This window comes from Pseudophryne corroboree, chromosome 2 (assembly GCF_028390025.1).
Source record: "Pseudophryne corroboree isolate aPseCor3 chromosome 2, aPseCor3.hap2, whole genome shotgun sequence".
Classification (NCBI taxonomy): Eukaryota; Metazoa; Chordata; class Amphibia; order Anura; family Myobatrachidae; genus Pseudophryne; species Pseudophryne corroboree.
In genome coordinates this window covers 263894382-263922047 of record NC_086445.1, presented here as the reverse complement: position 1 = coordinate 263922047, position 27666 = coordinate 263894382, and the positions used below count along the sequence as shown (strand labels likewise).

The window sequence follows — 27666 nt, the reverse complement described above, 5'->3', positions numbered from 1 at the left end:
AACAATAATGTCAGCACCAGCGGCTGTGCACGCCAACAGCAACACTTGAATTGCTCCGTTGGGCACCATCTATTGGCCGCCAGTGCGCAAAACACTTGAATTCCCCCCATAGGAGGCGAGGAGCAGCATTAGCCTTTTATTATATAGGATGAATTTGTGCTTCACTTTGCACAGAATAAGCATTACAAGGCAATATAGAATGTTCTGCTGGTTACGTCTTATACTGGCAGTCCTTTCCCAAAGTCACTGTATTACAGAGGAATCACTACTTACATTTGTGTTTACTCCAGCTGCACACCTTGCTTGTTTTAGAATATATATTACAAATGAAGCATAATGACAATAACGTGTCTACTGCTGATCCCCTCACTGCATGCTTACAAATGCTCACTGGATAGTGTGGTAGACAACGCAACTACAGGAAAGGACAACAGATCTCACCATTTATTGATAGCATTTTTACCGTTTTATATTGGCCTGCATTCTAAAATCATTTCTTTCACACAGACTTATGCTGCGACATATGGCGCTTAGGATCTGGGACGGAGTCTTCTTTTTGAGGCTCTGGAATTTCCTCCTCTCAATCCACAACTTCCTTTCCAAGATGAAGAAAACATTCAAGTCTCTACAACTAGACCTGTCCCTCGGGTCTAGAACCATTTTCTAAGCAGCGGTGACACTATCTAGGTAAAGGAAGCAGCTGGACACGCAATTTGTGGGATGATACTATGTTCCAAACGTGACAATAAAATAGCTTCAATTAATCACTATTGGGGCAAGTCACTTAAAAGTGAAGCCCGCTATGATTGGTGACAAATAGCGCTAGTAAAGGATAGCTGAATTGTTCTCTTTAAGTGATATTTATATCCAAAGTATCCATTTCAATAGGAACAAGCAGACATTAGTTCAGGGATCACAATGGGTAAAGCATACATAGACAGCAAGCAAATAAAGCAGCTATAGGGAATATTATTTGCCAGCCCTTTTTTATGGTGGTAATCGGGTATACAGTACCAGGACCTTTTCTTTGATCTCATTTTTAATTCTTAAAGCTAGTTAGAGAAACAGGAAGAAATCAGCGAAATCATTGCATATCATACTTGCTGACTTCTGGTCTGCTCCCTCCGGGAAGGGGCAGCCAGATCAGGCTGTGGCATGGCAGAGGTGGGTGGTGCAAGAGGTGTGATGGTACAATCAGGCCATCGTGGTCCCACCCCAGCTATATAATGCTAGGATTACTGGCACTATAGAGTGGGGGGCGGGGTCACAATGACATGATTCAATACAAAGTGCGTCGTGGACACCCAGACCCCTCAGGAAGGGTCAGGTGCAGGCCAGCAGCAGGAAGACTTGGCTACTCTTCCGGGAACACAGGAGAGCAAGACAGTCTCCTGAAAATTCTGGGAGATTAGGCAAATTAGCAACTCAGCATGTGCGAAACATGTACACACAAAGATGCTCAAGTGATCAGGACAGACGTGATGCCGGCTGTCACTGTACTGACCGCGGCATCCTGCCTGCTGATATCCCGGCAGCGAGCTCCCTAGCAGGTTTGCCACGATTCGGGCCCGGTGGCTCGCCACAGGTTATATTCCTGTTCGATCGGTGGCGTGGACCCACAAACCGTGTGGGAATACATCGCGTTTGTCGGGATTATGGCCGATGGCATTTCACCAGCTGTCAGGATTCCGGTTTAGGTCTCCTGAACACCAGGATCTAAACAGACAATATATTAACTGCATCCCCAGTGAGCAGTGTACTAAAGAATACTACAGATACGTGGGGAGCAGGTTTCTGTACACAGCATAGCAACAAGTACTCACAATCAACCCAGCAGATATAACTGTAGTAAGAAAGAGTATGTGAGGTGCACTGGAGAATGGCAGAGCATGTTACCTATCGAAAGTGCTGTAAGAGCTGCATTTGGTAAGATGATATTTCAAACAAGATAGAACGCAGTTCAAACATTGTGAAAACACTGACGTGGGGACAGTATACATAGTACATGTAACAAAATGCATAAAAAGCCTAGGACATTGCCCTGCAGAAAGAAACTATGTGTAGAAATAGAACAGGAACAAATTATTCAACTGTAATTGTATAAAGAGTGTGAACAAGAACAGAGAGAAAAAGTGGAATAGTCATGTGTGTTCTCTGCATAGTTACCAGGTCCCGAAGCAAAGACTGACACAGAGACTGTACCATGACAGAAAAGTACAATACACACTCTGCCAATAGGACAAAAATTGGGACACATAAAATACACAATTATTTACCATGTGGGAGTATTCATTATTTACTAATGTTATATTACACTGGTGACCGGTGTCGCATGTCACTGCTGAATGGAAGAAGTCTAGCATTGAGGAATCGTTTTAGGAGTTCACATGTAATGTCATATACCCTACGAATCAATCCATTTGCACTGATTGTTGGGGTATGGGTCGTTGAGTCGACACAACTTAGGTCGACAGTCTTTAGGTCGACATACATTAGGTCGACATGTACTAGGTCGACATGAGGGTTTTTAAAAGAAAAACTTTTTTGATGTTGTTTTCTTCACCATGCTTCGGGCAAGGTTACCGTTCCCAATCGTAGTCCACGTGGATCATAATGTATGAAGAAGTCCAAAATTGAGAAAAAAAAGTTAAAAACTCATGTCGACCTTTTAAACTGTTGACCTAATGACCATGTCGACCTAGTGGCCCTGTCGACCTAATGCATGTCGGCCGCTAGTAGTCGACCTAATGACTGTATCCCGATTGTTGGGCTGTGAAATATGCTGAAGTTAACATATAAAGCAGTATTTTATTTTTTAACAAAAATCAGTTTCACCCTCCCCAGAAACAGAAAGGCACCTGTGCCTCTGTGAGATCATGGTTTTGGAGTGACTTTGCCTCTGTGGTGGGGAGTTTCTGCAGCAGCACAGGAGGGGACTTATCAAGGATAGTGGGCTCTATTCATGAAGCAGTGAAAAGTGTGGAGAAGTGAGCCTGTGGAGAAGTTGCCTATGGCATCCAATCAGCTGCTATAGATAAAATTTTAATAGGATTTTAACACCTACCAGTAAATCCTTTTCTCTTCGTCCGTAGAGGATGCTGGGGATGCTTCAAGAACCATGGGGTATAGACGGGATCCGCAGGAGACATGGGCACTTTAAGACTTTGAATGGGTGTGAACTGGCTCCTCCCTCTATGCCCCTCCTCCAGACTCCAGTTTAAGGAACTGTGCCCAGGGAGACGGACATTTCGAGGAAAGAATTTATTGTTAAAACACGGTGAGCATCTTACCAGCTCACACCAGTCGACGGCAAGAAAAAATATGCAGCAATACGCTGACAGAAAGTGTAACACAACCTGCGTGTAAACACAACCAATAACAGCATAACACATGTAACGTCATGAACAACGTCAGCAACAGGCTGACTGAATGCAACACAACACGTGTGTAACCATAACCAATAACTGCAGACACAGTACGCACTGGGACGGGCACCCAGCATCCTCTACGGACTGAGAGAGAAGGATTTACCGGTAGGTATTAAAATCCTACTTTCTCATACGTCCTAGAGGATGCTGGGGATGCTTCAAGAACCATGGGGTTTATACCAAAGCTCTAGAACGGGCGGGAGAGTGCGGATGACTCTGCAGTACAGATTGACCCAACAAGAGGTCCTCATCAGCCAGGGTATCAAACTTGTAAAACTTCGCAAAGGTGTTTGAACCCCACCAAGTAGCTGCTCGGCAAAACTGCAATGCCGAAACCCCTCTGGCAGCCGCCCAGGATGCGCCCACCTTTCAAGTAGAATGGGCCTGTAACGGCAATCCAGCCGTAGTATGAGCATGCTGAATCGTACCTCTGATCCAACGCGCAACAGTCTGCTTGGAAGCAGGAACCCCAAACTTGTTGGGAGCAAACAGGACAAACAGAGCATCCGTTTTCCTAATCTGAGCCGTTCTGGCGACCTAAAGCCTCGAAGCTCTGACCTCATCGAGAGACTTCGATTCCGCCACGGCTTCAGTAGCCACTGGCACCACAATAGATTGGTTCATGTAAAACGATGAAACCACTATAGGTAGAAATTGCTGACGAGTTCCCAACTCCGCTCTATCTGCATGGAAGATTAAATAGGGCATTTGTGAGACAAAGCCGCTAATTCAGACACCCGCCTTGCGGATGCCAAGGCCAACAGCCTGACCACTTTCCAAGTGACTAATTTCAACTCCACCTTACGTAAAGGTTCAAACCAATTGGATTGCAGGAACTGCAATACCACGTTAAGATCCCATGGAGCCCCAGGGGGCACAAAGGGGGGTCGGATGTGTAACACTCCATTTATGAAAGTTTGAACTTTTGTAAAGGAGGCTAATTGTTTTTGGAAGAAAACCGATAAGGCTGAAATCTGAACCTTAATAGAGCCCCACTTAAGACCCGCCTCCACACCATCATGTGAAAAATGGAGAAAACGACCTAACTGGAATTCTTCCGTAGGAGCCTTCTTGGATTTGCACCAAGACACATACTTTCTCCAAATACGGTGGTAATGTTTTGATGTTACTCCTTTTCTGGCCTGAAGAAGAGTAGGGATGACTTCACTGAGAAAAACCCTTTCGGCTAGGATCTGGCGTTCAACCTCCAAGCCGTCAAACGAAGCCGCGGTAAGTCTTGGTATACGCACAGCCCCTGCTGTAACAGATCCTCTCGTAGAGGAAGAGGCCAGGGATCTCCTATGAGTAATTCCTGAAGATCCGGATACCAGGCCCTTCTTGGCCAGTCTGCAACAATGAGCAGTGCATGAACCCTTGTTCCTCTTATGTTCTTTAACACTTTCGGAATGAGTGGAAACGGAGGGAACCCATGAAGCGACTAAAACACCAACGGTGTCAATAGGGCTTCCACCGCTATTGCTTAAGGGTCCCTTGACCTGAAACAATATCTCTGAAGTTTCTGATTGAGGCGAAACGCCATCCTGTCTATTTGGGGAATTCCCCAACCACTTGTCACTTCTGTGAAAAAAAGAGTTTTATGGTAAGAACTTACCTTTGTTAAAACTCTTTCTGCGAGGTACACTGGGCTCCACAAGGAATGGACAATGGGGTGTAGAGTCAGTGTTCGCAAAATCACGCTATAGCGCGTATTTTACCCTCTTTTGATGATCAGGGACTCACATTTTAAAAGTGGGCGGGTCCCTGAGGACGCGCTCTGCTACAGCCAATCGGATGCTCTCTGGTTATGTCCTGGCGTGGCAGCAGGGGTGAGTGTGTGCGCTGACTGTTAATGGAGCGCCGGCAGAACTTTGTGTGGCGGTGGCCGGGACCAAGTCCTCCCGCAGCAGGGAGCTTACTCAGCGGCAGGAGTCTATGTGTGGTCCGTGTTACTGTGACTGGGAGGAGTCCAGATCTCAGTGCTCTGGGGGGTGGGGGGGGTCGCTGTGTAAATAGTTTTCCTGCGGGTGGAAGGGGGTAATCCGTATCGTCAGCGTCCCTGTGGCTTGAAGGGGGGGGGGGGGGGGGGGGAGAGTCTGCATCCAGGGGGTCAGTACCCCGGGCCCCCCTGTGTTATTGGGCACCCCGGCCAGAGCTCTGCAACGCCGGGTCAGGAGGGATCCGCGCTGCCGGGGTAGGAGTTCGGCTGTGCATGGCGGCTTCCTCCCCCCTCCTCTCGGGCAGCACGGTCAAGCAATCTCCAGCCTTCGCTGCTGCCAGGAGAGATGCTGCTGGCGGCAGACGCTGGAGATTGCTTGACTCAGTCCCCGGCCGTGGGGGGAGGAAGCCGCATGCACAGCCGAACTCCTACCCCGGCAGCGCGGATCCCTCCTGCCTCGGCAGCCTGGTGTCTAATCTTCTCCCCCTTCTGCAGCGCGGCTCCCATTGCCTGTGATTGCGGGAGATGAGCAGCGCATGCAGCGGGGGGACTGGGAGGGGGGACGGACTGATAGTCGGTGGGGGGGCTCTCCTGTTTTTGATGCCCTGGGCCCCCCGAGGGCTTGATCCGTCCCTGTCTGGATGCTCAGCGCTATGTCAGGGGGTGGGGAGTCTGTGTGCATAGTTTTCCTGTGGGTGAGGTGTCTGGATGCGTCAGATCCAATATCACCCCCAAAGCTCATACTTTAATTGCCATCTGGCATCCAGAAACATTACAGTAATAGGCGTGCACAGACGCCGACATACAGGTGCAGCTCTGGACTTCTCCCCCTCCGTGGCATTATAGTTTACTCTCACCTCCCCTGTCCTGGATATAGACTGCTTACCTGGGCGGCCCAGGTGAGCAGTCTTATGTCCCAGTGGAAGGGGCGGAGGACGTAGTCAGTTACCTGGCGGAGGGGGGGGGGGAAGTCCGGAGCAGCACCCGTATGTCAGCGTCTGCGCACGCCTACGATTACAGTAGTGCAGCCACTATGTAGTACACCCGGGTTCACTACGGCTGGCCGGCGGTCGGGCTCCCGGCGACCAGCATCCCGGCGCCGGGAGCCCGACCGCCGGCTTACCGACAGCGTGGCTCGCCACGCTACGGGCACGGTGGCGCGCTACGCGCGCCACACTATTTTATTCTCCCTCTATGGGGGTCGTGGACCCCCACGAGGGAAAATAAGTGTCGGTATGCCGGCTGTCGGGCTCCCGGCGCCGGTATACTGAGCGCCGGGAGCCCGACCGCTGGCATACAGAAGACCACCCAGTACACCCCTAGTGAGATGTACAATGTAAAGATACCAACTCCAACCACAGTGATCTCTGTTCTATCACTGCTCTGTGGTTTTCTAGATATTCTAGAATTACACGCCTCAGGGTGTCAGGGTGTTGTGTGACATGTAGTTCCACAACAGAGCCACAGAAGTCTGTTCAAGAGGGACAATTTCAGCTCCATGCAGTGTAACACATGGCACCCCCTCTACTGACACCTGCGATGACTGTGGGCACTCCCTTCCCCCGCTGACACCCGCCATCACTGTGTCTGGGGGGATCTGAGGTGGTGGCTGCCATGTGTATAATGCGCTCTACCTGGCGCAATGTGTATAACGCACTCTACCTGGAGCAATGTGTATAACATGCTCTGCCTGGCGCAATGTGTATACCGTGCTCTGCCGGGCGCACTGTGTATAACACGCTCTACCGAGCACATTGTGTATAACGCGCTCTACCAGGCGCATTGTGTATAACGTCCTCTACCTGGTGCAATGTGTATAACGCGCTCTACCTGGCGCATTGTGTATAACGTGCTCTACCTGGTGCAATGTGTATAATTTATTTATTTATTTATTACCAGTTATTTATATAGCGCACACATATTCCGCAGCGCTTTACTGAGAATATTTGGCCATTCACATCAGTCCCTGCCCCAGCGGAGCTTACAATCTATATTCCCTACCATATGTACACACACATTCACGCTAGGGTTAATTTGTTGGAAGCCAATCAACCTACCAGTATATTTTTGGAATGTGGGAGGAAACCGGAGTACCCGGAGGAAACCCACGCAAGTACGAGGAGAATATACAAACTCCACACAGTTAGGACCATGGTGGGAATCGAACCCATGACCTCATTGCTGTGAGGCAGTAATGCTAACCATTACACCATCCGTACTGCCCCTAATGTGCTCTACCTGGCGCATTGTGTATAACGTGCTCTACCTGGTGCAATGTGTATAATGCGCTCTACCTGGCGCATTGTGTATAACGTTCTCTACCTGGTGCAATGTGTATAATGCGCTCTACCTGGCGCATTGTGTATAACATGCTCTACCTGGTGCAATGTGTATAATGCGCTGTACCTGGTGCAATGTGTATAATGTGCTCTACCTGGCACAGTGTGTATAGGAGGTTCTACCTGGTGCAATGTGTATAAGCGACACTACTGTGTGGTGTAATATGAATTGCCACTATTATGTGGCCACGCCCCTTCCCCATGAAGCCATGCCCCTAAATTTTTGCAGCGCACCGCCTGTAGTTTCGAGTCTGGGAGGTGGAGCTCCAATTCACTTTCTGTCAAAGGGCACCAAAATGTCTAGTTACACAGCTCTGGTGCAGGGTGTCCTGCATGTTACACAGCCCAACACTTTTGTAGTGTCCAAACAAGATTAAGATGAATAAAAACCTTCATTCCGATGGGACCCAGAAAAGGACTGGTAGGACCCCAATTTTTAAAAGTGAGGGGTCCCTGGGACCCACTTTTTTTGGGGCTCAGCGCGATCACTGAGAGTAGGATCTTGAGCCAAGGCACCAACAGGCTCAAAGCTTTGACTGTTCCCAGAATGCATAACGCCGCCTCCTATATCACCCCGCCTCCCTACACAGGATCTCAGTTTTTAGTTAACCAGTCCAATGCAGTAGCAGGAAAAGAGACGACAACGGTTAGTAGCCACAACACCGCATTCTCGCGACAGGAGACGTGTCAGCGGCTAATGCCATATCAACCCAAAGAAGCTAAGTGCGTCAGGGTGGGCGCCTTGTGGAGCCCAGTGTACCTCGCAGAAAGAGTTTTAACAAAGGTAAGTTCTTACCATAAAACTCGTTTTCTGCTGCAGGGTACACTGGGCTCCACAAGGAATGGACAATGGGGATGTCCTAAAGGAGTTCCTTATGGGAGGGGACGCACTGTAGCGGGCACAAGAACCCGGCGTCCAAAGGAAGCATCCTGGGAAGCGGCAGTATCGAAGGCATAGAACCTTATGAACGTGTTCACAGAGGACCACGTAGCCGCCTTGCACAATTGTTCAAGGGTCGCACCACGTTGGGCCGCCCAAGAAGGTCCAACAGACAGAGTAGAATGGGCCTTAATGTGATCAGGAGCAGAGAGACCAGCCTTCACATAAGCATGTGCAATCACCATTCTAATCCATCTGGCCAGAGTTTGCTTGTGAGCAGGCCAGCCACGTTTGTGAAACCCAAACACAACAAAAAGAGAATCCGATTTCCTAATAGGAGCAGTTCTCTTCACATAGATACTGAGAGCCCGTAACACATCCAAAGACCGCTCTTTGGGAGACAGATCAGGAGAAACAAGTGCCGGAACTACAATCTCCTGATTAAGGTGGAACGAAGAAACCACCTTAGGTAGATAGCCGGGACGAGTCCTAAGAACCGCCCGGTCACGGTGAAATATCAGATATGGGGAACTACAGGACAAGGCACCCAAATCCGACACTCTTCTAGCTGAAGCAATAGCCAGCAGAAACACCACCTTAAGGGAAAGCCACTTAAGGTCAGCTGAACCAAGAGGTTCAAACGGAGACTCTTGTAACGCCTCCAAAACCACCGACAAGTCCCAAGGAGCCACAGGCGGGACATAGGGAGGTTGGATATGCAACACGGGTGTGGTTCGTTTTATCGACAGTGTCTAGGTCGACAATGTTTAGGTCGACCACTATAGGTTGACAGTCACTAGGTCGACATGGATGGAAGGTCGACAGGGTTTCTAGGTCGACATGTGCTAGGTCGACAGGTCTAAAGGTCGACATGAGGATTTTTATTTTTTTTGGTGTCGTTTTCTTCGTAAAGTGACCGGGATCCCAAATTAGTGCACCGCTTCACTCGCCATGCTTCGGGCATGGTGCCTTCGCTCCGCTACTGCTTGGCACACTTTACCGTTCCAATCGTAGTCCACGTGGATCGTTAAGTATGAAAAATTTTTTTTTTTAAAAACTCATGTCGACCTTGAGACCTGTCGACCTAGCACATGTCGACCTAGAAACCCTGTCGACCTCCCATCCATGTCGACCTAGTGACTGTCGACCTATAGTGGTCGACCTAAACATTGTCGACCTAGACACTGTCGATCTTCAGACCGGATCCCATGCAACACGCCCTGAGTAAAGGTATGCACATCAGGTAAGGTCGCAATTTTTCTCTGAAACCACACCGACAAGGCAGATATTTGAACCTTGAGGGAGGCCAGACGCAGGCCTAAGTCCAGGCCCTGCTGAAGAAAAGCCAACAACTTTGCTATACTAAACTTGGAAGCGTCATAATCGTTAGATGCGCACCAAACAAATTAAGAATGCCAGACCCTATAGTAAATCCGAGCCGAAGCCGGTTTCCGGGCCCGCAACATAGTTTGAATGACCGCCTCAGAAAACCCTTTAGCCCTTAAGACGGAAGCTTCAAGAGCCACGCCGTCAAAGACAGCCGGGCTAGGTCCTGGTAGACACAGGGGCCCTGAACGAGGAGGTCTGGGCGTTGTGGAAGTAGAATTGAACGCTCTGACGATAGGCCTTGCAGGTCTGAGAACCAGTGCCGTCTGGGCCACGCAGGAGCGATGAGAAGCAGAATTCCTTTTTCTTGCTTGAACCTCCGAATTACCCTGGGCAGGAGTGACACCGGAGGGAACACGTACGGCAGCCGAAACCTCCACGGTACCGCCAGTGCATCCACGAATGCTGCTTGAGGATCCCTTGTCCTTGCTCCGAAGACCGAAACCTTGTGATTGTGTCGAGACGCCATCAGATCCACATCTGGCAGGCCCCACCTTTCCACTAGGAGTTGAAACACTTCTGGATGGAGGCCCCACTCGCCGGCATGCACGTCCTGATGACTGAGAAAGTCCGCTTCCCAATTCAGGACTCCCGGAATGAATATTGCCGATATGGCCGGTAGATGGCGTTCTGCCCACTGTAGAATCCGCGAGACTTCCTTCATTGCTAGGCAGCTTCGAGTGCCGCCTTGATGATTTATGTAAGCCACTGTGGTGGCGTTGTCCGACTGTACTTGAACAGGACGGTTCTGAATTAAATGCTGGGCTAGGTTCAAGGCATTGAAGACCGCCCGCAACTCCAGAATATTGATCGAGAGGAGGGACTCCTCCTTGGTCCACCGCCGCTAAAGGGAGTGTTGCTCCAGCACCGCACACCAACCTCTTAGACTGGCATGTGTCGTCAACAGGACCCAGTCGGATATCTAGAACGGACGGCCCCTGCACAGATGTTGGTCCTGGAGCCACCAGAGCAGCGACAGACGGACCTCCGGAGTCAATGATATCATTTGAGAACTGATCCGGTGAGGCAAGCCGTCCCATTTGGCTAGAATCAGCCTTTGGAGAGGGCGAGAATGAAATTGAGCGTACTCCACCATGTCGAATGCTGACACCATGAGGCCCAGCACCTGCATCGCCGAAGGTATCGACACTTGCGGACGAGATAGGAAGCAACGAATCCTGTCCTGAAGTTTCAGGACTTTCTCCTGAGACAGGAACAACCGCTGGTTGTGAGTGTCAAATAGTGCTCCCAGATGCACCATGCTCTGAGCAGGGATCAGGGATGACTTCTTCCAGTTGATGAGCCACCCGTGGGCTTGCAGAAACCGGACCGTCACATCTAGATGACGCAGGAGAAGTTCTGGGGAATTTGCCAGGATTAACAAGTCGTCCAAATACGGCAGTATCCTGACCCCTTGACGGCGGAGTACCACCGCCATGACTTTTGTAAAGACTCGCGGAGCCGTTGTTAAACCAAAAGGTAACGCCCGAAACTGGTAATGGCAGTTGCCAATCGCAAATCTCAGGTATTGCTGATGAGACACTGCTATAGGAACATGCAGGTAAGCATCCTGTATATCCAGGGAGACCATGAAGTCCCCAGGTTCCAAGGCCAGAACTATAGAGCGAAGGGTTTCCATCCGGAACTTGGAAACCTTCACAAACCTGTTCAATGCCTTGAGGTTGAGAATGGGCCGGGAGGACCCATTCGGTTTCGGGACTAGAAACAGCGGAGAATAGTACCCCCGGCCCCTCTGCGCAAGAGGCACCTGTACTACGACTCCTGTATCCAGGAGGGTCTGTACCACCGAATGTAGAGTGTTTGCCTTTGTCTTGTCCAACCGGACATCTGTCTGGCAAAATCGATGAGGGGGTCGGTTTTTGAAGGCTATGGCGTAACCTCGTGTGACGACTTCCCGTACCCAGGCATCTGAAGTGGTCTTCAACCATTCCTGGGTATACCCTAGAAGCCGGCCCTCCACCCTGGGATCCCCCAGAGGGAGGCCCGCCCCGTCATGCGGCAGTCTTATCTGTCTTGGAAGCTGGCTGACGGGTCGCCCAGGCTCTTTTGGGCTTAGGCTTACCAGGTTTGGAAGTGCGGGCCTACTTGTTGTACACCTGACCTTTTGCTTTACCTGAAGGACGAAAGGGGCGAAAGGAAGTACCTTTAGCCTTCGACACAGAAGGAGCAGTACTTGGCAGACAGGCAGTAGCCAAGTCAGCCAAATTCTTATTTAAATCCGCCACAATCTTATTTAAATCCTCCCCAAACAGAATATCTCCCTTAAAAGGGAGTACCTCCAGGGTTTTTCTAGAGTCCAGATCCACAGACCAGGATCTCAGCCACAATATCCGGCGAGCCAGGACTAATGTAGTAGAGGCCTTGGCTGCCAGGATACCGGCATCAGAAGCCGCCTCTTTAATATAACGAGAAGCTGTGACAATATAAGACAAGCATTGTCTAGCATGGTCAGAGGAGTTTTCAACTTCTAACTCCAAGGCCCATGCTTCAATGGCCTCTGCAGCCCAAGTAGCTGCAATAGTGGGCCTTTGTGCAGCACCCATGAGGGTGTAAATCGCTTTCAGACAACCCTCCACACGCTTATCCGTAGGCTCTTTTAGAGACGTGGCGGTGGTGACCGGTAGAGCTGAGGAAACCACCATCCTAGCCACATGCGAGTCCACTGGAGGAGGCGTTTCCCAATATTTAGACAGCTCCGGCACGAGGGGATAGCGAACCAGCACCTTCTTTTGAGGCACAAACGTCGTACCCGGGTTTTCCCAGGGTTCCTGACGTATATCAGTTAGGTGGTCAGAGTGAGGTAAAACTTGTTTAATCACCTTCTGACGCTTGAACCTATCTGGTTTCTTAGGAGGAACGGATGGCTCGGGATCATCCATAATCTGTAAAATTAACTTAATAGCCTCCAAGAGATCAGGAACATCCACATTTGAACCACCCTCCCCATCAGCCGTATCTGAGTCAGAACCTGTGGGGTCAGTGTAAGTGCCGTCTTCATCCGACGAGGTGTCAGTGACAGCAGTGGATTGTGAGGAGACAAGCGCTCGCTTAGAGGACCCCTTGGACGTAGGTGAGCGACGGTCAGACTTTTTAGTAGTCAGGGACTGATTCAACTTCTTTATTTATGCAGATAAATCGTCCGCCCACGGCGGGTTAGCTGCAGGGACCACAAACGGTTGTACCGGCATTGGGGGTCCCATAGGGGGTGTTAGTTTCTGAACTAGCGTATGCAGAAGCGTGGAAAAAGCGGCCCACGGCGGGTCATTATTTGCCCCCGTTGCCACCATCCCACTGGGGGTGCAAGGAGCCCCCAGAACCAGAGCCCAAGCTGCTATATTCTCCTCATAGGTATCTGCGGCTTCAGCAACACCGGCAGTGTGTTCAGTCCCAGAACCGTTACCCTCAGAAGCAGACATGATATAACTTGCAGTATCAGGTAACACAGTACAATTTGTCAGCAGCACGATACCTCTAGCCCAAACCCCTGCGCAGTGTAGTCAGCACCAGCAGAGATAAAGGAGAGATATGGTGACTAAATCACAGAGAAAAATACGTAATACAGTATATCTTTGTGAAAATCCTATATTAGATAAAACCTGACGCACCAAGCCCCCTCAGGTTATAGAATATAGGGATAGCAGGTTGAGTGAAAGACACGAAATGGACACCACTCAGCTATCAAATGCACACACAAATAGTCACAGTTTGTACAATGCAGAGGTTATTACTAACAATAATACTGCACTGGACTAGCTTACACAGCTATATAACAATAGATATAACAGTACACAGTAAGAACTGGATGTATATCACAGGGTAATTGTACTAGGAAACCCTGACTAAATGCACTCTTTCTTAACTAACACTGACTAAAAAAGGCAGGTAGAATACTTAAGTGTCTTGTAAAGTCACAGCACTGACAACCAGGCGGCTTTACATAGGAGGATTTGCCCAAGCATTCCCAGGAACAGTGAGCTGAGGGATAATGGCGCCGCAGACACTGCCAGGGAGTGAGGGAGAGACAGATATGCAGCTCCAGGGCGGGAACATTTGCAGAAAATGGCACCCTGGGGCTGGGGGAGGGGCTTCAGGTCCAAGCTCTATCCCCCTGCTGGCAAAACCACCGGGTACTGCGGGCTCTGATAAAACGGTTTATAGAGAAAACCTGACCTGTCCCATGCCCTGGTGATATAGTGGGATCGCCTGTACTGCCACAGTGTCCACCGCCAGCACGCGCGGCCCGCCTCCCACTGACCGCACCGGATCGCGATAAAGACCGGGTCCCGCAAGCGGGATCCATTTACCACCTCCCGAAGCGCGGCCACGCGATCCCGGAGAGCCCCCGTCGTGTGTGCCTGACAAGAAGAAAACCGGAGCCTCCAGCTGTAGTTACCCGGCAACCAGGGCTCGGGAGTGTACAGCGCCGCTGGGGAGAGCCGGAGCTGCAGCCGTGAATGTCCACTGACATGTAACACTGCTGCTGCCCTTGAAGTCTTCACTTTTTTCCTCATAAAAAAAGCTCTTCTTAGGGCTGCCTGGAGCAGCCCCTCTGTTAAGTGCCTGCTACTGCAGCACCAACTACAAAACTGAGATCCTGTGCAGGGAGGCGGGGTGATATAGGAGGCGGCACTATGCATTCTGGGAACAGTCAAAGCTTTGAGCCTGTTGGTGCCTCGGATCAAGATCCTACTCTACACCCCATTGTCCATTCCTTGTGGAGCCCAGTGTACCCTGCTGCAGAAAGACTCCTTTCTCCTGGATGGAGAACGTGTCTGCCGAGGACGCCTGCTTCCCAGTTGTCCACTCTGGGAACGAACCTCACTGACAGAGTGCGTATATGTTTCGTCGCTCAGTGGAAAATCTGTCTGGCTTCTGCCATTACTGCTCCGTTTTCCGTTTGTAGAAAACCGTTATAAACGGCCCTTAACTCCAGACTGTTAATGTGGTGACAAGTATGCAAACTTGACCCTCTTCCTTTGAAGTTATCCACCTGTGCGACAGCTGCCCCACCTCGGAGGCCTGCATCTGTGGTCACCAGGATCCAGAGAGCAGCGCCGCTACCACAGGAGTGATATTCTGGTCTTGAAAAACAGAATTAACCCAGGTGGGAACAGGACCACTGGTCCAACTGGTCCCGCCAAAACACCCTGGTATGTAACCTGCCACTGAATGGCCTCGTAGGCCGCAACCATCTTTTTCAGTAACTGCACGTATTGATGGATTGACACTAGTGCAGGTCTGCCCAGACTCTGGATCCTCAGAGTCTTATCTACTGGAAGAAAACAACCACTCGGTTTCTTGACCTCGCCATAATCAGGAGAGCGTCCCAGTACAGGATAATAATGACTCCTTACTAGCGAAGGAAAACCATCATACCGCCCTCACTCTGGTGAATTAGTAATGACAATACTGAATTGCAACAACCCCAGGTAAGCTTAATGCGGAAGAAACCGAAATTAGACCGCCTTTTTTCCTTTCTAGATTGAAGATCCCTGCCAAGAGAGATTCCATCTCGGATTCTAACTTCTTTAAGTAGAAATGTGGGGATTTCAGATATAGGATTGGTCTGACCGAGCCGTCCGGCCTCGGGAGTACAAAAAAACTTGAATAACAGCCTCTTTTTTTTTTTTTTTAACCGGGACAGCAGGACAACGACCTGATCCTGACACAACTCTTGTATTGCGTCGCATACTATCTCCCCTTCCGGAGGAGAATCGGTAAAATCAATTTAAAAAAAAACAAAATCGGTGAGGGGAAACGTCTGGAAACTCCAGTATTTCCCCCTTGGGACACTATTCTTAAAACTCACTGGTCCATGTCCATTCCAGGACTGACTGAAGAGTTTCAGACATGGTCCCACCGTCGTGTGCTCCCGTAAGACAGACCCAGTGTCAGACGGTGGATGTGGCAGAAACAGCGGATTATTTCTGCTCCTGTGAACTTGTAAAGGCTGCTGACCTCTTACCTTTTCCCCTTCCTCTACCTGCAAAGAAAGGGGAATCCGTATCTACATGGTTGAATTGACTGCATCCTACAATAATGCGTCATCAACCGTTTGTGAGGAAACACAGGGCAAGAAGGTAGACTTACCAGTGGCCTCTGCCGAGATCAAACTAACAAGGCCATTACCAAACCAGGCTTCACCTCCCTAGGGAAGAGACTCCTGTTCTTCTTGGAGCCAGCATCAGCATTCCATTGGTGAATCCACAACGCCCTCCTAGCCGAGACCGCCATGGAATTGGCTCGCAAACCCAAGAGCCCTATATCCCTTGTAGTTGCACGGAAGTATGCTGCAATGTGCTAGATATGACTCAACCTAAGGAGTACCCAATCTCTCCCCAGGATAATTATATCGGATGACAAGGTAACCGACCATTCCTGAATACAACTACTCCCCCATGCGCATGTAATGCAATATAATCAACGCACACTTGGACACAATTAGAATATCACATAGCTTCCTGCATACGATCCTTTGTGACAGGGCCCCCTGCAGAACAGGGGGTGACTCTCGCTTTATTCTATCCACGGCGGGAAAAGAATAAACACCCGGACTCCTCTTGAGGATTCGAAACCATCATGTCACGGCTGATCCAGAGCTTTTTCAACAGAGCGCTCAGCACATGAAAAGGAATAACTTTACCTCAGCATTCATTATAAATTTTCTCTTATATATATATATATATATATATATATATATATATATATACACACACATACATACATACATACACACACACACACACATTACATACACACACACACACTACATACATACATACACACACGTTTAAATACCCATATACACACATATATCCATGTATACATGTCTCAAATATATATATATATATATATAGATATATCTCCTTTCTTTAGGAACAGCAGGGTCCCTAGTGACGTTAATACGTTCTTAATGTGTATTAAACATGTAGCGAATGCTGATTATGTGGATCTATTCAGGAAACATTATGGTCGACATGAGAAACAGTATTCGTGTCGATCTCAGGGAGTAGCAACTGGGCAAAACAACAGTATTTTTGACCCAGAGGGATCTGAGGGAAATATATTCTACGAATATGACACCCTTCATAAATATTACACCGTCTGTGTTTGTGCCACAGATCTATGCAACCTTACTATACATATATACGTACATATAGGTATAGCCCTTTCTGATATGCATCACAGTATCATTTTTTTTTTTACCCAGTCAGATATTGTTGGTGCCGACAGGGTCACCCACACACGTCTGTCTCCCATATAGTTTTCTTTTGGGAAAAACATACATCTACTTACATGCTGACACTTATTTATATGTACCAAGTACCATCAGGAGTCGGCGGTGCCGACAGAGTCATTCCCCCAGCCGTTTGTGGCAGAGCACTCAGCCTCAGATATGCCGACACACATGTACCAACACCTACCGACATTACACTGGCTATAAGGGATAGACCTCAGTACATTCTGTCAGGGAAACACAGAAAGAGTTAACCAGCTCATTTTTCAGCGCTCATTATACATTGTGCTTTTTTATATTAACATATATTGCAACCAACTGTGCCCCCCCTCGTTTTTCACTCTGTACTGTAGTGTGGAAGGACCAGCGTCTCTATGAAGAGAAAATGGCGCTGAAACGAGCTGAGAGGGCTAAGCCCCGCCCCTTAATGGCGCGCTTCAGTCCCGCTTTTTCTTTAAAATATTTATACTGGCGAGGGTTGTATACAGTGCCTAGGCACCTATATTATCTTTTGCCAGTCTTATATGAGGATTTATCTGCTGCCCAGGGCACCCCTCCCCCCCGCGCCCTGCACCCGACAGTGCCTGTGTGTGTGGGAACATGGCGCGCAGCGCTGCCGCTGTGCTGTACCTCAAAGCCGTCACTGAAGTCTTCTTCTACTCACCTGTCTTCTGACTTCTGGCTCTGCAAGGGGGGTGACGGCGGGCTCTGGGAACGAGCATCTAGGCGTACCTAGCGATCAGACCCTCTGGAGCTAATGGTGTCCAGTAGCCAAAGAAGCAGAGCCTTGAAACTCACAGAAGTAGGTCTGCTTCTCTCCCCTAAGTCCCACGATGCAGGGAGACAGTTGCCAGTAGTGCTCCCTGAAAATAATAAACCTAACAAAGTCTTTTCAGAGAAAATCAGTAGAGCTCCCCTGTGTGTGACCAGTCTCACTGGGCACAGAATCTAAACTGGAGTCTGGAGGAGGGGCATAGAGGGAGGAGCCAGTCCACACCCATTCAAAGTCTTAAAGTGCCCATGTTTTCTGTGGATCCAGTCTATACCCCATGGTTCTTGAAGCATCCCCAGCATCCTCTAGGACGTAGGAGAAAGTTTATTTCTGTACATTTTCCCTACTGAGGTTATGAGTCCTGCAGATTAGACAGGCAGCTTTCTCCTCTGGTAAACCTTAGGTGCTGTTGAAACAGGTTATCATGAGATACACAGAAATCAGCTGTCTTCCTCAAGCCTTAAAAACAGAGCTCCCAGAGATAACCCTGCCACTGTAGCTGCTTTGCAATTATAAATCGTCTAATGAAAATGAATGCGATCAATATCAAATTTTAGATCACACAGAAAAGACTTTTGTTAGAGCCAAAAAAAAAAATAGAAAAACAATATGGGGGTGGGTTTAAATGCAGTAAGCATGGAAAATAAAAGCAGAACCAAAATATTCCCTTTTTTTTTTGGTGTGAAGTTTAACGTAAATGTTGCTTTAACTCCCATCTTAGTCATGTCATGCTCAATAGTTTGTATTTTATTTTTAATTCATATTTCTTAAATAAAACTACTAATAAGGCAATAATTTCCTTTTAACGTTTCTCAAAATAGAATAACATAGGACTGCAATTAATATCAGATACAAAAACCGGTCCTTGAAATTGGAGAAAGAGTTGGAAAAAGACTGCTCATTGTAAGTCATCATGCATTTCTTCCATGAATACATAAGCCACAAAAATGTGCTTCTTTTCCTGGACATCACAACACACGTCTCCGACATGCTCACAATGCATTACACAAGTAGGGCAGACTGACTGCTTTTCTACTTAGGCAATATAATCACACGGCTCTAGATCTGAAACTACTGCATGCCCACTTTGTGCATTAGTTGTGGCTGGTCGGGACTGGACCAATTATAGCAAACAACAGCTTATAAAGGTCAGCAGCAGCAAAATATCCCAGAAGCAATCCATTTTCTGCAGCATGATAACAACAATTAAAACTGAAAGGCACATTTATGTCCCAGTAACCTTGCATATTCATACACATCACTACTAAACACCTGCATTACTGAGCAGATAGGTAGGTATGGACTTACAGTGACAGAAAAGCATTTTTTTTTCCATTTCAACGTTAAAGAGTTTTTAAACATGATTTGCAATGCAAAATTTTTCTGACTTCTATGAAATGGTCACAGGATGTGACGGGTCTGCTCAGTCCATCACACTTAAGCCTTCCAAATTCCATGAATTAACTTAGGCTACGTAAATTTTTACGTCCATCATTTAAACTATTTTTCATTACTAAATGTGCACTATAAACCCAAATGTTATATCTAATCGTTTGTACCCAATATGTATCCCCTTCCAGCATAGTTTTTCTGTGCAGAAACAGTGGGTCAAATGTATTAAGCCTGGAGAAGTGATAAAGCAGTGATAACGCACCCGCTAATTTACATATTGGAGCTGATTGGCTGGTGCGTTATCACATTGCACTTATCACTGCTTTATCACTTCTCCATTGCTGAGTTTAAGTACAGTTTTTGCTTGTTGACAAACACATTGTCCAGTGTCACAAAGAACTGACAATAGACCACCATCAGTCAGTGAATTGCTGACTACACATATGCATGAAAGTTAGTAAGTTATAGCCACCTCTCACATGTAGGGCCATAATAACCTATGGCCGGGCCCTTAGGTATTTCAGGCCCCCTCCGGCACTTCAATCTTGTACCCCAATACAGCTGATGTTTGGGAAGCAGAGATTATGCGGTCATTTACACTTTCAGTATACACAAGGACACTAATATCCAGTTGCAATAGTCTGCTGACCTCTTTTCTCACAGCGCTATCATTCTTCCTTTGCTTTTCTCTTTTGAAATAGGGCTAGTGCACTATTGGTCTGCTCCCCACCTCACCATTAAAACAAACCTCAACTGACTACGAGTGTGCCTTTAACCACTGGACGCAGGTAAAAGTGCTTCAGAAAATAAAACTGTCGGGCCCCTAGGCTTCACCCTAGTCAGTCTTATGGATAATACAGCCCTGCTCACATGCCTATCCCCCATGCTAACAGGAGCTTCCTACAGCTTCTGTTGGCCAGACATAATACAGGCAACTTGCTAGTAAATTACAATAATGTACTATATAATTCAAACTGAGGAGCAGATTTATTAAGCCTGGTTAAATGATAAAGTGGAAGGTGATAAAGTACCAGCCAATCAGCTTCTAACTTTCATGTTACAGTCTGGGTTTGAAAATGACAGTTAGGAGCTGATTAGCTACTGCGTTATCACCTTCCACTTTATCACATCACCAGGCTTAATAAATCTGCCCCTGTAAAACAGAGGTTCGATCAGAGGAAACAGGAGGGGAATTCTGAATGCTGAAGATGGCAGAGATCTTATTAGTATACATGCACAGGTGAAAAGTGGGAAATGAATACAGAGATAAGCAAATATGTGAAAAATGGAGGCACTGGGCCAAAGTAAAAGGGAATGTCTACCTTACTGTATATAAAGATGCCTTTTCTCCTGGACCCAACTCCCTCATGAATTCCTGGAGGTGAAGGAGTTTCTGTGATTTATTTTTATTTTTTTGGTCATTTAAAAAGCTGTTAAGAGAATGTCAGCATTATTATTTTATACACAGAATTAGCAAAGGAGTTCTCCCATCTGGCTGTGGGAGCGTGTGCATGAATCACAGCCAAAACATGTTCATCCAAGTTATCTTATGATGCATTTAGGGGGAAAAAACACAAACTTCTTATATACATGGGAGTCTTAGATATAAATCTCTGTAGTTTGTGCCCTGTGTTTCAGTCTAGAGCAGCAGTTCTAAAATTTGGTCCTCAGAACAAAAAACAGTTCCCATTGTCCAGGTAACCCAGTAGGTGCACAGGTGTACTCCATACTTGCCTACCTGACCCTCTCCACGAGGGAGAAAATGCTCTGTTCCTGGACTTTCCTGGTAATGTATGATTGCCATCACCTGTGGTGAGCTAGTCAATTGATAAGAAAGGTGTTTCACCACAGGTGATGGCAATCATACATTACCAGGAAAGTCCAGGAACAGAGCATTTTCTCCCTCATGGAGAGGGTCAGGTAGGCAAGTATGGTGTACTCATTACTCACTGACACATTTTAAGAGATTCACAGGTGAAGCTAATTATTTCAACAGCGACTCTGTGAGTAGACATGGAAAACATGAACTGTTTGGGACTTGAGGACCGAGTTGAGACCACTGGTCTAGAGAACTTAGGGGGTTATTCCGACCTGATCGTAGCTGTGCTAAATTTAGCACAGCTAAGATCACTTACACAGACATGCGGGGGGACGCCAAGCACAGGGCTAGTCCGCCCTGCATGTCAGCCCCCCCCCCCCCCACACACACACACAAGTACAAAAGCGGCGCACAGCATTGATGCTTTTGTACTTGAATAGTAACTCCCAGCCAGTGCAGCTCCTGCGGCTGGCCGGGAGTTACTCGTCGCTGCCCTGGGTCGCAGCGGCTGTGCGTGACATCACGCAGCCGCTGCGGCCCGCCCTCTGCATGGTATGGCCACGCCTACGTAGGACAGCCTGCACCCACAAAACGACGGCCAAATGACGCCGTACCGCCCCCTCCCATCCAGCGACCGCCTCTGCTTGTCAATCAGCGGTCGGCTGTCAGCTATGCGCCGGCGCACTGCGGCGCAGTTCTGACCTGATCGCTGCGATAAACTGCAGCGAGCGATCAGGTCAGAATGACCCCCTTAGAGCACATTTCTTACTTTTGTCTGCCATCAGTTATGGAATTTTCCACTGGTCAGCTACTGTGGGATAGGTCCCACAAATGGGCATGATGAATGAAAATATAGACAAACAAAAAGAAAGATTTTAAAATATATCTGTGGGATTAAGCTTTTACTTTTTGGTAGCACGATGTTTGGGTTGCACACCAAGTGGACGCAATCTGCCTGGTCCAATACAAAACATCAAAAGTAAAGCATTCAATACTGATCTACTACATCAGTGTACCCAGACTGTGTGCTTGTCTTGAGATAAGCCAGGAGGGTCCAGCTCCCATATGCAGGTGAGTAGCCCAGAGCTGGCATCCCACCAATCTTCTAGATCATCACAGCAACACAGTAGGTAGTGCAACATATATAACAATGATGACATCATTACATATCTATAAATATTCTGATAGTGTATATGTATTAATGTCTTCCACAACAGAGTTCCATTACCTATATAAGGGATATAACCTATCCATCTTGTGATTTCATGCCTTAATATCGGTCAGTCCTAGCAGACTTCTAATATTTAACATACAGTGTGAAGTGCATTATTCTATATATTTTTATTTCAATGGTGAGCTGGTAGCAGCGGGAAATTTACACCATGTGTATAGTTTCAGATTTTAAGACTTCTCCAAATATATCTGTTACACAATGCTACATAAAGACATAATGCTGCCATAGCCTATTTCTCTAAGGAAAATCTACTAGCAATAGACTCTATGCAGAGTGGTTATAATGTGGAGATACAACAAGCTGGAGTCTAGAAATCAATGAAGACTATCTGTAATTAACTCTTACAAAACATGAAGCTGACAGCTATGGTATTTAGAGATACATTCACTAGCAGAACTTAAAAGGGATCTGGCAGTTCATTTTCATATGTAAAACAGAGACGATCGCATGTCATAAACTGGTGATCACAGGATACAGAAAAATACTAATTTCCATATTCAAACTTCATGAGCGAGAGCAGGGATGACAGAGAGAAATTCATGTGACAGGAATCAGTTTGGTTCTACTTCCTAAACCAAGGCTGAGTGTTGGAAAAAATGTCTGTGACGGAAGTGAGGAAGGTGGAGGGGTGCAAGGCTGACTGTTCAGGAAACACCCTCTGAAACATGACAAATGGAGATAAAATTAGAATAACTGGGGGGGGGGGGGGGGGGGAAGAGAAGCCTTAAGATACAAAAGTCTATAACCTCCAATTTTATCCAATCTTTACAGACAGCACAAGATAAAAATAGGATTTTGGTTACCTACCGGTAAATCCTTTTCTCGTAGTCCGTAGAGGATGCTGGGATCCATACTAATACCATGGGGTATAGACGGGTCCACCAGGAGCAATTGGCACTTTAAGAGTTTAATAGTGTGAGCTGGCTCCTCCCTCTATGCCCCTCCTACCAGACTTAGTCTAGAAACTGTGCCCGAGGAGACGACACACTTCAAGAGAAGGAATTACACAGATAGCAGCGAGATTCATACCAGCTCACAAACAAGAGAATCCGGCCAACATGCCGGAACAACGTCAGCAACAGCTGAAACAGTAAATAACGCAGAACTTACCTATGAACCAGGTAACACTGAACCATAAAACCAATGCAGGAAAACAAAGCGCTGGGCGGGCGCCCAGCATCCTCTACGGACTACGAGACAAGGATTTACCGGTAGGTAACCAAAATCCTATTTTGTCTTACGTCCTAGAGGATGCTGGGGCCCATATTAGTACCATGGGGATGTATCAAAGCTCCCAGTACAAGTGAGAGAGCATGAAGGCTCCTGCAACACTGCTTGACCAAACTTGAGGTCATCAGCGGCCAAAGTATCGAACTTGTAAAAATTGGCAAATGTATTCGACCCAGACCAAGTAGCTGCTCGGCATAGGTGTACCGCTGAGACACCCCGGCCAGCTGCCCAAGATGAGTCCACTTTACGAGTAGAGTGGGCCTTTACCAATTTCGGACATGGCAATCCTGCCGTGGAATAAGCATGCTGGATAGTGAACCTGATCCAGCGTGAAATAGACTGCTTAGAAGCAGGACATACAATTTTCTTTGGATCATAGAGGACAAACAGGGAGTCACTTTTCCTGTGACGAGCCGTCCTTGACACGTAAATCTTCAAAGTCCTCACTACATCCAAGGCCTTTGAAGTAAGTGAGGTGTCAGTAGCCACTGGCACCACAATAGGTTGGTTGATATGGAAAGCCGAAACAACCTTAGGCAGGGACTGGGGACGAGTCCTAAGTTCCGCCCTGTCTTCATGGAAGATCAGATAGGGGCTTTTACAAGATAAAGCCCCCAATTCTGACACCCGTCGGGCAGAAGCCAAGGCTAACAAGGTGACCACCTTCCATGTGAGAAACTTGAGATCAGCCTCCTGTAGAGGCTCAAACCAAGCAGACTGCAGGAACTGCAACACCACATCAAGATCCCATGGAGCCGTAGGCGCCACAAAGGGAGGCTGGATGTGTAGAACCCCTTTCAAAAAGGTTTGAACTTCAGGAAGAGCAGCCAATTGTTTTTGGAAGAAGATGGACAAAGCAGAGATCTGGACCTTGATGGAGCCCAGCCTCAGTCCCACATCCCCCTTGCTTGCAGGAAAAGGAGAAAACATCCAAGTTGAAACTCTACCACCGGAAACTTCTTGGCCTCACACCAAGAAACATATTTCTTCCAAATGCGATGGTAATGCTTAGACGTTACCGCTTTTCTAGCCCGTATCAGGGTAGGAATGACTTCACTCGGAATACCTTTCCGAACTAATATCTGGGTTTCAACCACCTGCCGTCAAACGCAGCCGCGGTAAGTCTTGATAAGCGAACGGCCCCTGCAGTAGCAGATCTTCCCGAAGAGGTAAGGGCCTTGGATCTTCTAGTAGAAGATCCAGCAGATCCGCGTACCAAGCCCTCCTTGGCCAGTCCGGAGCAATGAGGATTGCCAGAACCTTTGTTCTTACCAGCTGAAGAACCTTTGGAATCAGAGGAAGAGGAAGGAACACATACACTGACCTGAACACCCACAGTGTTACTAGTGCGTCCACCGCCACTGCCTGAGGGTCTCTCGTCCTGGAACAGTACCGCCCCAGCTTCTTGTTGAGGCGGGAGGCCATCATGTCTATGTGAGGAACCCCCCACCAACCGGTGACCTCCTCGAACACCTCCGGGTGGAGACCCCACTCCACTGGATGGAGATCGTGTCTGCTGAGGAAGTCTGCTTCCCAGTTGTCTACTCCCAGAATGAAGATTGCTGACAACGCCACCGTGTGCCTTTCCGCCCAGAGGAGTTTTCTTGACACCTCTGACATAGCAGCTCTGCTCTTCGTTCCGCCTTGTCGGTTTCTGTAGACCACCGTGGTCATGTTGTCCGACTGTACCTGAACAGCCCGATCCTTTAGAAGGTGTGATGCTTGTAGAAGGGCGTTGTACACGGCCCTTAGTTCCAGGATGTTTATTGGGAGAAGAGATTCTTGATTCGACCACCTTCCCTGAAAGGTTTCCCCCAGAGCGACTGCTCCCCAACCTCTTAGACTTGCATCTGTGGTCAAAAGGATCCAGTCCTGAATTCCGAACCTTAAGCCTTGCAGAAGGTGTGGAAGTTGTAGCCACCAGGAGGAGTGAAATCCTGGCTTTCGGAGACAGACGTATCCTCTTGTGAATGTGTAGGTGAGAGCCCGACCACCGGTCCAATAGGTCCAGCTGAAAAGGACGAGCATGAAACCTGCCGTATTGCAGAGCCTCGTAGGCGGCAACCATCTTGCCCAGAAGGTGGATGCATTGATGAAACGAAACCCGGGTAGGCTTTAAGACATCCTGAACCATTGACTGAATCACCAATGCCTTCTCCACCGGGAGAAAACCCCTCTGCACCTCCATGTTGAGGATCATTCCCAGGAAAGACAGCCGCCTTGTCGGCTCCAGATGAGACTTTGGAAGATTCAGGATCCAACCATGCTTCCGGAGCAGCTGTGTCGAAAGCGCGATGGATCGCAACAACTTCTCCCTGGACGACGCCTTGATCAGGAGATCGTCCAGATATGGAATTATGTTCACCCCCTGTTTGCGGAGGAAAACCATCATCTCCGCCATCACCTTGGTGAAGATCCTTGGTGCTGTGGAGAGGCCAAACGGCAGCGCCTGGAACTGATAGTGATCGACCAACAGTGCAAACCTGAGGTATGCCTGATGTGGCGTCCAAATGGGAATGTGGAGGTAAGCATCCTTGATGTCCAGCGACACCAGGAACTACCCCTCGGTCAGTCCTGAGATGACAGCTCTCAGAGATTCCATCTTGAATTTGAACTCCCTGAGATAAGGGTTCAAAGACTTTAGGTTTAGAATAGGCCGTACCGAACCATCCGGTTTCGGTACCACGAAAAGGTCCGAATAATAATCCTTGTTCCACTGTTGTGGTGGAACTGGAACAATTACCTCCGACACCACTAATTTTCTGATGGCCTCCAGAAGAATTGTCCTGTCTGCCAGCAGGGTTGGCAAATCTGACTTGAAGAAGCGGTGAGGCGGGGGATCTTGAAACTCCAGTCTGTACCCTCTGGACACTACATCCAGTACCCAGGGGTCCATACCCGACGACACCCAGACGTGGCTGAACTGCCGGAGTCTTGCCCCCACCTGACCTTCCTCCAGGCCGAGCTGTCCACCGTCATGCGGAGGACTTAGGGGTAGCAGAAGCGGGCTTCTGGGTTTGGGAACCTGCGGGAGCAGGTTTCTTTCCTTTGGCACGACCACCTCTGAAGAAGGTGTTCGAAGGCTTATTTTTTCTAGGCCTTGCGGGCCGAAAGGACTGTGATGTGGTAGAGGAAAAAGGCTTCTTCGTAGCCGGTGCCACTGAGGGTAGAAAAGGAGACTTACCCGTGGTAGCCGTGGCAATCCACGCATCCAGCGCCTCCCCAAAGAGAGCCTGACCTTTGTATGGTAGGCCCTCCACACACTTCCTGGATTCCGCGTCCGCAGACCAGTTGCGCAGCCAGAGACCTCTGCGAGCCGAGACGGACATGGAGGAGATGGAACCCAGGTCGCTCATGGAATCAACCAGGAACCCTGCAGAGTCCTGAATATTACGTAAAAATAAATCAACGTCACCTTTGTCCAGCGTAGTCAATTCTTCCTGCAGAGTGATTGACCACCTGGCAATAGCTTTAGCAATCCAAGCACAGGCTATAGTAGGCCGCAATGTAGCCCCTGAAGCCGTGTAAATGGATTTCAGTGTAGCATCCACCTTGCGATCTGCCGGGTCCTTTAACGTGCTAGATCCTGGGACCGGTAATACCACCTGTTTGAACAGCCTGGAGACAGAGGCGTCGACTATCGGCGGGGACTCCCATCTCTTCCTATCTTCCTCAGGGAAGGGAAAAGCCACCAAGACCCTCTTGGGAATCTGGAATTTCTTTTCCGGGGTTTCCCATGCCTTTTCAAAGATAGCATTCAATTCTTTGGATGCCGGGAAGGTGAGGGGGGGCTTCTTATTATCCGTAAAGAAGGCCTCCTCCACCTGTTCCGGAGCTGTGTCCGAAATGTGTAAAACATCTCTTACAGCCTCAATCATCAACTGCACCCCCTTGGCAAGTGATGCTGACCCCCTCAATACATCCCCATCAACCGTGTCAGAGTCAGTGTCCGTGTCATCCTGCAGAATTGCAAGTGCACGTTTGTGAGAATG

At 48.3% G+C, this 27666-nt stretch overlaps 1 protein-coding gene and 1 long non-coding RNA gene across 9 annotated transcripts in view; one reads left to right on the top strand and one right to left on the bottom strand.

The window, feature by feature from the left end:
• The window catches only part of LOC135014880 (uncharacterized), a 41182-nt gene extending 40449 nt beyond the window's left edge, over nucleotides 1–733 (top strand). The window contains exon 3 of the long non-coding RNA XR_010213241.1: nucleotides 508–733. This is a non-coding gene — a long non-coding RNA (uncharacterized LOC135014880). The remainder of the gene's footprint in view (nucleotides 1–507) is intronic.
• Nucleotides 1–27666, bottom strand: part of FMNL3 (formin like 3) — a 218091-nt gene that overhangs the window by 171907 nt on the left and 18518 nt on the right. Inside the window, exon 1 of one of the 8 annotated variants that reach the window (XM_063952760.1) lies at nucleotides 20714–21107. The exons of 6 other annotated variants lie outside the window; for them this stretch is intronic. Coding sequence is in view for 1 of the 2 variants with exons in the window: in XM_063952759.1 (XP_063808829.1) it covers nucleotides 20719–20760 (42 nt within the window). In the remaining variant the exon portion in view is untranslated. Of the gene's footprint in view, nucleotides 1–20713; nucleotides 21108–27666 lie in introns of those variants that run through there. One more of the 8 variants, XM_063952759.1, reaches the window with a different exon arrangement.